General features: G+C 38.1%; 1 protein-coding gene across 5 annotated transcripts in view; it reads right to left on the bottom strand.

Moving 5' to 3' along the window:
• The window catches only part of BEND5 (BEN domain containing 5), a 931,317-nt gene that overhangs the window by 334,024 nt on the left and 583,775 nt on the right, over positions 1–13,518 (bottom strand). For 3 of the 5 annotated variants that reach the window (XM_084527423.1, XM_084527422.1, XM_084527424.1), the window contains 2 exons: positions 13,067–13,280; positions 8,976–9,156 (listed from right to left, as the gene is read on the bottom strand). The exons of the other annotated variants lie outside the window; for them this stretch is intronic. In XM_084527423.1, coding sequence (XP_084383549.1) covers positions 8,996–9,156; positions 13,067–13,280 — 375 coding nt within the window. In that variant the 3' untranslated portion in view covers positions 8,976–8,995. Of the gene's footprint in view, positions 1–8,975; positions 9,157–13,066; positions 13,281–13,518 lie in introns of those variants that run through there. 5 annotated transcript variants of the gene reach the window in all.

Below are 13,518 nucleotides of genomic sequence, written 5' to 3' on the forward strand. Positions count from 1 at the left end.
TCAACACGCACTGGAACTGCTCAGATCTTATCCCTCCCATCATTAAGCTTCTCATTAGTTAAAACCTACACAGCCCCTCCTGGGTCACGTGGAAAATGGCCACCCTTCAGTCACCCCCAGCACGGGAGGAAGCCCACATTAGGCAGAACATTACAAGTCTTTTTTTTTTCTTGAGTTCATCAGGTGTGGGTCATCATTTGAACTTCACTGGCCCCGTGATGCTGTCTTGTCCATTCTTCATAAATGACACCTGGATGATCCAGTATGTGAGCTTTGATTTGGCAGAGGCATTCATTTCAAAATCAGGAGGAATCACAAAAATATTAATAGGCATTTAAAAGCGAAACATTAATTATTTTTCAAAAGGTGCAGTATGCAAGTTCCCTGATGCCTTTACAGTAGCATTAATCTAAAAAACAAACAAACAAACAAACAAAAAAAAACACATAACGTTTACAAGTTACTAAATTAACAGGGAATCTTTAGAGAGATGATGAAGGAAATTTAGAAGAAGCCTGTTTGATGCTATTCAAAATTCTCAAATGAAGGAAGGGACTTCTTAAGGAAGGATTAATTAAAAGTTTTTTGTTTTTTTTTTTTTTTTCTTTACATTGATAGAATTTGCGTTTACATATTTAAGTCTGTTTTGACCTTCAGAAATCTAGCAAATATTTTTTTTTTATTAAACTATCTTAGTGGAGGAATTTAGCAGTTCCTCATCTTGGCCCTGAAGTTAACTAAGGATATGATATGTTTAGCAGGCACAATCAAAAAAAGTATGTGCAAGCCCTACCTAAAGCAACCTTTAAATTATCAAAGTAGACATAGCAAGGGTTGAGGCAAACTCTTCACCTGGCAGGTCCAATTCCTGTATGGTGGTTTGGCTGGAGACTCCAGAATGACACAATTCCAGTAAATGACTATGTCTCTAACGATACCCTCCCTTCCTTCTGAACACAAATAACACCATAATGAAAATGACTTTTCATCTTTCAGTTCGTAGGTATCACCAAAAGAAATAAAACTCCAAACCCCTCTGCTAAAGACAGAATAAAATTAAATGACAGTAAGATGACTGCAGCCTACCATCTTTTTGCTTTATCATTTCACTGTCCTCTTTTGTATGAAACACAGGTCACCTGTTGCTCTTTTCAGCTCGGTCCCACACTGTCACCCCCCTGCCTGGCTCAGCAGAGCTCTCTTTTTCTCCCTATAGAGACAAATTAAGTGTGCCCCAAATTATAACTTGTGCATATAACATTCTAAAACAAAGTGTCATGTATCCTAAAACATGAGATAGTACACATCAATTAAACCCAATACTGTATTTAAGAGACTATCAACAATTTCTCTATAGACAGTACTTCCATGAAACTAAAATGAATTTGGGTAGGCATAAAGGAAAAATATTACAAAAATGAGCTGTCACCTAGGAGACCTGTAGTGGTGGAAGAGTAGAAGACGCTGTTTATTGTGAAGAATTTAATGAGGCAGAGTAATACTGAGTCAAGAGAATATTAAGACAGGCAAATCAAGAACCAGGAACTGGAAGCTAAGCCAGAAAAACTTGCACAGGAATAAGGCAGAAGTTGAGCAGTGAGATAGCTACCCACTGGAATAAACTACTAAAGGAAAAGATGGATTTTACACTTAAATGTGTTTTCAAGGCTGCAGTCCAGCTAATATTTCTCTTCAAAGGAGCAACTGAGGCTTTCCAGTGGGGGACCGCGCTATCTCATTGAATGACCCACCAGCAGACACCACAGCCTGCCTTTCCATCCATCTTCACACCTGTAGCTCAACAGCTGAGGTGACACTTCCCAACTGTCCTTAGATCACAGGATCCTAAAATAGCTCTTTCTTTCTGAGATCAACAGGTTGGCTGCTTTTCATACAGTAAATGGAAAAAGCAAGTCCCAGGAGGCAGTTTAAAGTCATAAATCAGTATAATCTGTCAAAGTGCCTAACACTTTCCATTGCTCAGACTATGGAAATGATAACCCAAGCTCACAGGCAGTGCTATTAGGTGGGAAACCTCCAGGCCACTGGAGAACTTGTTTTGAGGACTGAACACTTGGGAAATACTACTAAAAGATCTATTTACAGGAAATTCTATCTCACCACTTTGAGACCACCATAAAAGAGTAAAATTTTCTTTTCTGCAATCTCTGCTTTAGCACAGCAAGAAGAAAAAAAATAAAATGCTGCTGTGTGAAGTCCCTGAACTGCAAAGTCTGCGTACGGTGACAGGAAGAGCTGCAGATCTCCTAAGGAAACACTCTAGCTCTGTGTCACTTATCTCCAGGAATAACAAGCAGGTATTTCACTTCAGAACCCTGCTGACAGCTTGCAAGGTGTGAATTGTGAAATGGTTCTGTCCCTTACAGCAAGCACATAAGACCATCTCCCACTCGCAAAAGAAACAAGCAGAAAAAGAAGACCAGGAAAACAGATAGGGCTGGCCAACACCAGAAAAATGATCTATTTGTGGATTTACATGGCACAGAGTAATACAGAATAGCGGCATATTATATCTGTAAACATACAGCTGTAACTGCATGAGAGAGAGGTCCCTGGCTGGAGAAGAAAGCGCTGATTACTCTACTTGTTAAAGGTTAAATTCCTGGCACGTATGAGTGATTGGACTTTTTTAATTAATAAAACTTCTCACTGATTGAAACCTTAAATGCCAGTCAATCTGCTTGAAATTTTGCTATTTGGTTACTCACTTCATCTAAAAAAGCATGTATTAATTCTCTGCGGGAAGGTGAAAAGGCATACGTGACTCCTCCATGACCTGCTCCTAGGCAGCCTGCACCACCAGCCATGGTCCTCCTCCTCATTTGTCTGCTGCTGAGTGGATCTCAGTTTCCCTTTAAATTTAGGAAAGCCATAGAATTGCACATATTTACCAATAAGCAACCTTTCCCCTTAGGGGAATATACCCTATGAACAGCCATCCCGCTATGTTGTCCTGCCTTGTTCTAGCACGGAGGGTGATCCCTTGCACTGAGCTACACAGCAGAGGAGATGTTGTGACATCACATTCACTCCTGCTTACTGCCAGATTTCTACATCCTCAAATGCTTATTCCTGTATGGATATACAGTGAAATGTAGAACTTACATGAATGTACATTGGTCCTGGAACGATGAAAGTGTCCTTGCAACTACAAAGTAACTAGCAAGTGTCAAAGCATACCGACGTAAAAATGTAAAATCCCACTTTCAGGAGTATTTTTTAGTCATTTCATAACCTAAGACATTTTATAAAAATGGTAACATGGAACACAGTAACTCAGAAGTAGGCGCTTTGCTCCACCCACCTCCAATCCTGCTTATTTTGAGAATTATTATTTACCAAGCATTCCCATAAACCCTACAGAGGACTCCATATGGAAAGGGAAGAACACGGCACATCTGGATCACAGACTCAAAATGCCCAAATGGACAACTTTCAACTACCAGTGGGCTGACATTCCAAATTAAACATCGAGAAAAATGGATCCCATCAAACTTCTATCCTGCTAATACAAGAAAAATGGAAAACACATGGAAATACAATTTATTTTTAACTAAATTGCAGTTCAGTAAAATTATTTCTGTAAACATTTGGTAAGACTTTAGTATTTGACTGTAAAAGAAAGATTACGAAACTCTCCCATGTAAGGTTTTTCATTCATCTGAATCTCATGTGGAGGAGCCTGGTGCCAGCACGACGTGGTGCTATGAAGATGCTCCATCCTGCTATCCCAATACACCCTTTACATTCATTCTGATTGAACCAAAGGGTGTTCACAGCCAATTCTTCTGATAATCACCCCATCCCTGGAAGCCTACATCTTTCTCCACTCCAAAAGCATGAAACTGTAAGAGATGCATGAATATCAGCAAGCGTAATTTCTTTTATTGTATTTCACAGGACTTTTAGCGATTATTATACTGCAACAAAAGCAAAGTCCCTTCCATTCTACCTCCTTTTGGTTGTTCAGCAAAATTTCTAGCCCAAAACATCGAAAATAAAAAACTAGTAGGAGTTTAGCTCCATTAAGGCTTTACTACCTGTAAACAAGGAATGTAAAGCTGCTGTTCTGCAAAACTTGGAGATCATTTACCTCCTTAGTAGGAGGAAGTTTATTCCTTTCCTCCCAGACTCACTTTCACTTCTGCTCTGACCCAGTCATAATGGAACTTCTGATGCCATAGGTGAGGTATTTCATGTTTACGATAAGCAACTGATGTCACAACCACGGGACTGTGATCTCACTCCAGGACTGAACAAGTGGGTATCTGACGCACAGAGTGAAAGTTATTGTTCAAACACAAACAGCAGAAATAATTGCAAAAGTAAAGCAAATGAACAGTCAAGTAAATTAATTCCTTTTTGAATTACTGTTCCTGTTTTAGAAGTCCAAATGACTCTCATTTCCTATTTAGAAAGCCTGAGGGGGTGAAAAAGTGTCCAAGATGGTGAAATTAAAAATTAGCTATTGAGCATGAAACATGCAATAATTGCACTTCATAGCATTTTTATTGCCTCAGTGTTGAATGAATCACTCTACAACCCCACACTGTTATGATGAAGAAAATGACACCAATAAAGTTGAAGCAATTGATGTTATGACTTCATCAATCCAAGACTAAAGGCATGCACATAATGACAAATATTTTTGAAGAAGACTGAGAAAATTACCACCTCATTTTGGAGAAGCAGAAATTTCATCTTTATGTCTTTCTGAAGATTAGCCGTTTTCACACCAAAAGATGGAATATTGAAATAATCCTCAGCATTTCTCCAGATGACACAACCTTGCTTTCCCTTCCAGAAACCAGCCAAGATTTGGGTTTTCAAGAGTAATGAATGCAGCTAACAAACAGTAAGGCTACAGCTAATACAGCTGTCCTAATTCCAACATTTTCACTCCTTCCAGGTTTTGCATCAAGGTAGTATTATTTTAGCAATGAACTGCACTCGGCTTTATTTTAAGAAAGTCTACAAACTCTGGAAGTGCGAAGCTGAATTATCTCTACAATTTCACTAAAACCAAATAAAGTTCAATTTATTGCTACTTAAAACTTCCAAGAGAACAATAATCTACACTTAAGACAACAAAGCAGCAGCGCAGCAATCTATCAGATAGAACATCAAAGGTGCAGTGCACAGAAGTTACCTCCCGCAGGGAGATCATGTCTTCTTTTCGCAGTCATGCTCAACAGCTACCCAAATGCAACCTCAAATTCCTTCCGCTGGTAGCTAAACTTCAACATGACTAAATAAATAAGAACATTAGTCTGGCTGTATTAAAAATAAATAAATAAAATAAAATAAAAATAATGACAATATAACCAAAGCACCACCTCCCCTTCTACCTCTTTGAAGCATCACTAAATCCAAACCTGTTCTGTAACAGCTGATCCTGATGATTTTTTTTTTTTCTCTCTTCCATAAATACTAGCTTTCTTTTCCTAATTGAGTGGCAAGGCATCTTGACTGAGGTATTAAAATCTCTGTTAGGATTGTTTCCTTTAATATAATAGCTCATTTCCCTTATAAAATCATTAATGGAAAATAAAGCCCTTTTTGTTAACTCTAATCTTGCTTCCTTACAAGAGCGCCAGAGGCTTTTTAGTATGGATCAGGTCATGAATATTACAAACTGCAGCAGCAATGTGTGGCAACAAAGGACGCAGATTATTCATACAATAGTGATACCTTCTTTCTGTGATGGAAAAAAAAAAAAAAAAAAGACAAAAAATAAAAAAAAGAAACAGTATCCATTGATCTGGACAAAAAGTCAGTTCCTCTTAAATCAGTGTTTTCCTGCTACTTAATCCAAAATCCAGGTTTACTGTATGAATTAATAGCAGAGCACAAACCTTAAAATGATGAATCAGGAGTACTACAGGCTGTGATATGTCCTATTTCATTTTATGTCAAAAAGTCTGGCCTGTTTCACGTGAAGTACAGATATAAAGTTAGCAGGTACTATTCTTGCTTAACGTTTCCTAGTAGACTCATGGCAGATAAATTAGGAACAAACAAAGACTATGTACAGGCAGGCACAATTCCCAAAGAATGAAAGCACCAGCAAGAACAGTATTGGTCAGAAATGCAATATAAAACAGTGAAATGAAATCCACAGCTAATTTATCAATCAGTACTTCAATTCAGAAAAGCACACCCCCGTAAAATGTGTATTTTTCCTTGGGTAATGCTGGAACACATGACAACTGCAGCCTATTTGCCTACTGGAAACAGACACGTAGGGAAAGACTTCTACAGTCTTTATATGAGTTCACAGGGAGAGAAAAAATGAGCAATAAGTAAATTTAAGTGCGAAGATGTTATTCATACACACCTGCTACCCATTAAAGAGCCCTCCACAAATTGCTTTACAACCAGCGAAAGCTTATTTCCAGAAATCCAAACATTTACTTCAAGTTAAAATACAATTAAGAGGTGTATTGCGTTTATGATGTCCTGTTCCCTTACTGTAACTTAGCAAAACTTCAGGTGATGCTCACATTAAATTTCAGTTGCCCGATCCAAAGGAATTAGCCCCACAACACTACACACTGTAGGGAAGTGAACCTTTCTGTCCTACCACAATACTCCAGTTCAACTCTGCCAAAAATTGCCTGCTGGACCTGGGGTGATAAATCAAACAAAGACTTCTAAGATACCTTCCTCAAAGACGACACTGACATTCTTCAGCAATATGCAGGATTAACATCTAATGGGGCAAGTCTGTCAAGAAGAAACCTTGGAAAGATGATGTTGGCTTTACAGACAAATCTCCGAATTTGGGGGGCAGGCTGGAATCCTCACTCTAATTAAATTCTAATCTGCTTTTCCCAGGTTTTACAAAACGCTGTCTCAAATAGGCTTATCTCCTAAGAAGTGTGGCACGATCTTCTCATTAAAGATGTTACAATGAAACACATTAGTACTAAAGGCATAAAAGACTGAGGAAATTATGGACATTTTCCCCCCAAACTAGTGGATTTTCCTAATACCACTTTTTTAAAGAAACACAATGTTGTACAATTACAAGTCCGCTTGAAAAGTGGGAGCTTGATGTTTAAGTGTTTTTCCAATGTTATCTCCATTTTGTTCTTTAATTAATAAAAGGATGCATGCACTGACATTATAAACACTAATTTGCTATTTAGCATCCCAAATTAGGAAGCATAAACATTTATGCACTTCATTAAACACTACCTAAGAACACTTTGAGATTAACAGGAGACAAGCTAGGCTGTTAAAAGTAATTTCAGAGTAAGCATAAGCCACCGTAAGGACACTCCTCCTCTCCTCAACCCTCGCTACGAGTTCCCCCTGGCTCCATCCTGTTGGCACAAGCCCTTACGAAATGAACCTTGGAAATGGTGTGATCTTACAGCCTTGTGTAAAATCACAAGTGCCGGCTTAAGGGATGAGGCTGGAACGCAGGGCCACGGGCAGAGAAAGCGGGGCGTACTCTTTTGGCAGCATGACACACTTGGATCGGCTTAAGCCTATCACAAAATTGCACCTTAGAAAGCATGAAACAAATGCTTATGCCCTAAATTAAGACATCATTTAAGCACGTGGTGTGCAGGAATAGACGACGGGCTGCTTTCCCCACCTCTCCTGAAGCAGGCACTGCAGTTCCAGCATGCCACCTCCTCCCCTCAAGCCACTCCAGCCCTTGAAGGAACACTCGCTTTGCTCCCTTCCCATTATCTGCACACACAGGACATTGCAACAGGCTTAGCGTCAGGGTATGCCAGCACTAAAGGAAGACGATAACAAATGGCAAGTGTCTCAAAGCTACAGGAAGCAGATTGCAGTGGTAGAAAGAAACAAACACTGATGTTTGGGAACAGACGAGCTAAAAGGTAGGTAGGTAATCACGCCTGTGTGTGGAAAATAAATGGAAGGTTAACTAAAAACACACATAACAAAACCTCAAGACTCATCAGAACAGGCCCTAAGTTATCTCTACAAATCTTCTTCTTAACATCCTGCATGAAACAAGAGTTAAGGCTATTTACTTTCAGTTACTGACAGTAAGATATAATTCAGACACAACAAATTATTCCTTATGTCTGTGTCGCATGTCTAACTTCAATGTTAAATGCTTTTTTTTATTTCTAATTCAAGTTTATGCTAAAAGTATCTGTTGTTAAATTACAGATTCAAGGGGCAATGGTACTAGATTTTCTGGTATACATACTCTTGCCATAGTGTAGCAATCTTTAAATCTTTTAAAAATACAAATATTATTTCAAAAACAGTAACACAGACATAGTTAAGAGCTTTGTACCATAACCAGAAATCTGAAAGGTGCCTTGGCGCCTGAAAAAGAACTGTTTTTAGATCTCTCTCTCTCTATATATATATAAAATAAATTATCATGATTTTACAACTTATAGCTTTGGATATTTTGCAACTATGACGGCAATAGTGATCTAACTACAAGATAGTAAGTGAAGAAGCAGCATTCTTTCTGTGTTTTTGACCAAATATATTGTTAGAGATTGAGACAAATATTTATAAAAACAAACGATTAAAATTTCAGTTCAGAAAAAACACTTTGTAAAATACAATAAAATCCTTTTCAATAGCAAAGTGGATTTTTACAGTTCTACCTTTTGAACAGATTTTTACTGCAGCCTAGATTCACTAACTCCAGTAAAACAAAATGTAGGCAAAATGGGTTTGTGTTTGCAGAATTACAACCTATATACAGAACTGCAGGTTACATACTGCATCTGATTGGAAAAAAACTCTGAAAATTCACTGTTTCATTGTGAGTGGACTTACAATCTATCTCACATTATTTAAAAGCAGATTACACTATAGTAAGGCTTTTAACAAAATTGCTCAAAAAATGAATCAGTTATAGAATGAGTAACGTTTCAGGGCAGCTTCTCCCATTAGCAAAAATGCCACACAAATTAAAAAAACAACACTTATGTAAAACACTAAGATTTTATTAAAAATCCAAAATTTATTGCAAATTGAACTTTGCACTTTCCCTCCTTTCTTCATTTTTACATGACTTATTGATATCCATGATTTTTTCACAGATGTACTTGTTGACTTTGGAGAGTCTCTGTGCAATTTCGGTTTCATCCACAGTTTCTTGTGCTATTCTATCATACAAACATTCTGGGGAGAAAAAAAAAAGAAAAGAGACATTAGTCTATTTTTAGAAAAAAATATAGCCCTGTTTTGGGCTAACTACTCGAGAGACAACACTGAGTAAGCACTGTGTATATTTGTTGCAAGACAACTGCAGCATTCATTGATTCACTGGCTATTTTGTTAAAGAGAAAGATTTTTCACCAGGGTTGAATCTGTGGCATGACAAACTTTTAGTTATGCTGTGACTACATTAAGCTTTCTATACAGAAACAATGCTATCTCCAACATTTTACAATTTCAGTGTTGCCTGCTTAACTCTTGTATTTGTCTATATCTCCACAGCAGATTTAGAATCTTCTCCCACATGAATGTTCTCACCAGACCTGTTGTTATTTACAGGTCCCTGTGAGTCACTTCTATCATCACACCTTTAAGACATTCAGTAAATGATAATGCTAACAAGACAAGCAGTAACCAGTAGAAGGCATTTAGTGATCTATTATTATTATTATTTAAATCTGTACAACATACATTAATGTCTGCATCTTTATTGTATGCCCTGTCCCTGGGCATACTTTGTACTCTGCTTTTATTAGAAGATTATTCAGTGCGAGAGCCATCTTCCCGCAGATTTGCACAATGCACTTTGTGGACTCAACTGTAATACAACAAGCAAGTAACAGCAATAACTGCAAAGCAATGAGGACAATGAGTAGAGACAACTCTGTTCCTCAGTGTCAGTAGTTTCGTGCCAAGACTCAGCACAGGTTACTGAAACTGATGCAACACACTCAAATCCTCAGAGACAGGCAGGTTTTGCTTTTTGGTTTCATAACCAGAACAATGCATTTTGTTGTGTAGGCTACTAGTAATAAACAGCTTCTCACACTGATTAAACAAACTCTGTTCTGCTTTGCCTAGTAATCTATTCCAGTAGCCATTTATTGCTTCATATACAGAAAGCCACAGAGATTATCACTTAATTAACATAGTTTATAACGTTTCTAATGCATCACATTAAAAGTTATGAAAATTAAGTACTATGCGTGCTTCGTAGTTCATTTTGAAACCTCTCGGAAGTTTTATAAAGGCTGTTTTGTGTTAACAAGGTTTATAGCAGTGCTCATGCATCACACTTATAATTTCTTTATTACATAGTATACAGTAGAGAGTTTTTAAAGAAGCTAGAGATATCAGACACATGAAGAGCTAATGTTATCACTCAGAAATCTATCTTAAATACATTAATCTGTGCCCACCAATGAGAACATCTAAAACAATGCGAATTTTATGTTGCAAGATATACACTGAATATAAAATAAAACCATTCACCATGCAGCCTGATAGCTGAAATGCTAATTATCACTAAACTATGATTTGAAATACGAAAATAAGAAATATGAAATAAGAAGAGGCATGTCACTGAGAGCCTGGAGATATCCAGCATGTCTGTAGGACATAAACTTGAATTTCATCAGTCTCAGGAATACTGCCAAAAGGTTGCAGCAGATACACCTAGTAAGGTGAACTTCCAGTAAAATAACTGTTACAGCCACAATGTCAAGCAAAGAATTACTTGACAGAACTTACACACCAGCTGTGATTCTTAAAGTCAGTACGACCCAGATAGATCCGTGAGTAAAGATTATCAAAGTTCTTTCTCTTCCATTTCTACGAGGGGCTGCAGAAATCATCATTTAGTAGTTACATAAAGATGCTCGCTCAGGGTCTCCAAAGAGTGATTCAGGGGTTCTGCTTTTGTCTTTTGATTGTAGAGAAGCGTAGAGATACCCCTTCTTATTTCTGACTTAACCAAAGATCCAAGTAGACCTCAAAGACTAACGAGGACCTAAACTTCTCCGTGTGATGCCTGACCAAGTCATTGCCCAACTAGCTTTCTCACATTTCACCATTTGTCCACTTGCTACTCTTTTTTTTTTTCTTCTTTATTTCTCCATAACATTATAACTTTGCATTTGATTACTTGCAGCTTTCCAGTAGACACTGCTGACATGATGACCTGCTAACATTAACACAAATGAAAAGGACACAACGATGTGGGAAATCATGTTTGTACACTGCCCAGTACCGCTGATACAGGAATTCTGTCTGTTGCCACCTAAAAGTACTGGCCATGCGGTTTAACTGGCTCATGAGGAGAGTGTGCAGTCTTGAGTCCAACAAAAAAGGAGTCAAAGACAAGGTGAAAAAAAAAAAAAAAAAAAAAACACTGAAAAGAAGAACATGGAAAACCAGTGAGTAGAACAGTAGAATTCAAATGTGGGTTGAGGCAGGAAGCAGAAGTATGACAGAAAACAGAGGAAACTGAGGAGGTGGGGAAGAGCTGAATTGCTGGGGTGTGTAAAGGTAAGGAAGAGCACAAAGGGAAGGGCTCCATCTGCCTCTCACCATGTGCCTGCTGGAGTGCACTCCCAAACTCTCTGTAGTCAAAACAAGATGAGTTAGAAGAAAGCTAGCATTTAAACAGTGTAAGCAACACAGACTGGCCCTGACTGAAGTAAAAGAGCAAATTCTCACATAAGCAACCTTGCCAGCAGCACTGAGAAGCAACAGCCTCCAGCTGGGAAACTTGAAAGCTCTTTCCAATGAACAATCATCCCTTTTTACTGTGGGTTTGTAAGAGTGCATCTGTATACTGGGTGACCAATTCTCTTTTCCATTAGAAGCTGAGAAGGGTAGCCACAGCCACTGAGTGGATTCCTTACGCAGCCAGCACATCACTGCTTTACGTGTTTACCAATAGAGCCCAGCCAGAACTAGAAATTCAGTATGGAACAGCTTGCATTTCTATATTTATTCTTGAAACAGATTAGTGGGGGAAAAAAAACAAACCTCTTGTATTAATTTCTTACAGAGTAAGAAAGACAACAGTAGGAAGATCAGCTCCCCACAACACAGACACAGACACATGCACAAACTCAAAGAGGAATTGTATTGCTTACTTCCAAAGCATGATACTTGCAAAGCAGATTAGAACTGCTCTTAAAAGAGTTCGTAGTTAAGAGCACATAGTGACTAAGAACAGGACATACAGAAAAACAAAGCTCAAGCAAATTGCAGAAGAAACTATAATAGGGAGACTTCTTTCAGCCCTACTGCAATTGAGCCTGGACACAAAACCTAAGTCCAAATTAGGTATTTATTCCATGAGGAACTGACTCAGTTCTAACTTTAAAAGAAGCCTAAAATACCAAGAGAGACAGAAATGAATGTGAAACACAAGCATGATGATACAAAAGGACCGAAATTCACTATTCATTTTAAATACAGAAGGCCTGCTCTCTCTATGTACTACATGCATGGACTCAGGCTTGCAGTTACTAAAAGTGTCATTGCAATTTTTCCTGCCAGACAGGTCAGTGATTTACACTTCCTGTTCAAATTCTAATTCATGCGTAACATTTAATTTTTACTATTTATAGTTTCTCCACTTTAGAGTGTAAAGCTATTCTTTCTCAGCTCTGAAGGCATGCATATTTTTATAGTCGCAGCTATAATGACTTCTGTGCCTCACGTCAGAGTTACATTCTGGATGGAAGAATGTGCTAAAGCTACTCTCAGGATGGTTAAAAGCAATTACGTGCATTTAAAAGATCATAATGTTACAAACGAATTCCAAAACAACATGGTATTCTCCAAGCTCAGAGTCCTGTCCTGCAAGCGGTTCAGAGTGATGATCTAGAACCTTACTGAAGTCAATGTACAACTCTTCAACTGTGAAGGCCTGCACTGTGTGCAGCTATTGCAATTGGTCTGATTTTTCCTGGATAAGTATGCTCCTGACAATGCAATAGCAATTTTAATTACAGCTTTTAATCAGTTAATTTTACATGAGCTGAGATGAAGCATCTTTCAACTCAGTGATTAATGGTTAAACTCCAAAGCAGGAAGCAAAAGTTTTCAAATAACCTACCTCTGACAATGCTTAATTTGTGAGGTGAGAGAGGTGGCTTGGGAACGGCATCTTTCTTTTTTTTGGTTGCAACTCCTGTGACACTTCTGTTCTTGAGAACATCTGTTCCCCAAATCATAACCGCTAGATTTTTTGTATACTTTGAATCTCCTTGTGTTACTTGCAGCTGGTGCCATTTCTCCTCATCTACCCAAATTCCACTGCCAAGATGGACCTAGAAGGTAGTAATAATAACAACTTATCTATGGTATGTAGCACACAACAGTCTCCACGTGCTGTAGGAACATTAATATTAGGTACTATAACAACAGTAATTAGGGCTAAACAAATTCATTTAGCCTGATTCTGAAACTTCTCCAACTTTCTGGGTCAGGGATTTACTCCTCCTTTTTGTTCCCCCTCAGTTCTTCTTACTCTACCATTTTTATTACTATTAGTGTTTTTACCCCCCT

The sequence above is a fragment of the Aythya ferina genome (assembly GCF_964211825.1).
Source record: "Aythya ferina genome assembly, chromosome: 8".
In the NCBI taxonomy this organism is placed as follows: domain Eukaryota; kingdom Metazoa; phylum Chordata; class Aves; order Anseriformes; family Anatidae; genus Aythya; species Aythya ferina.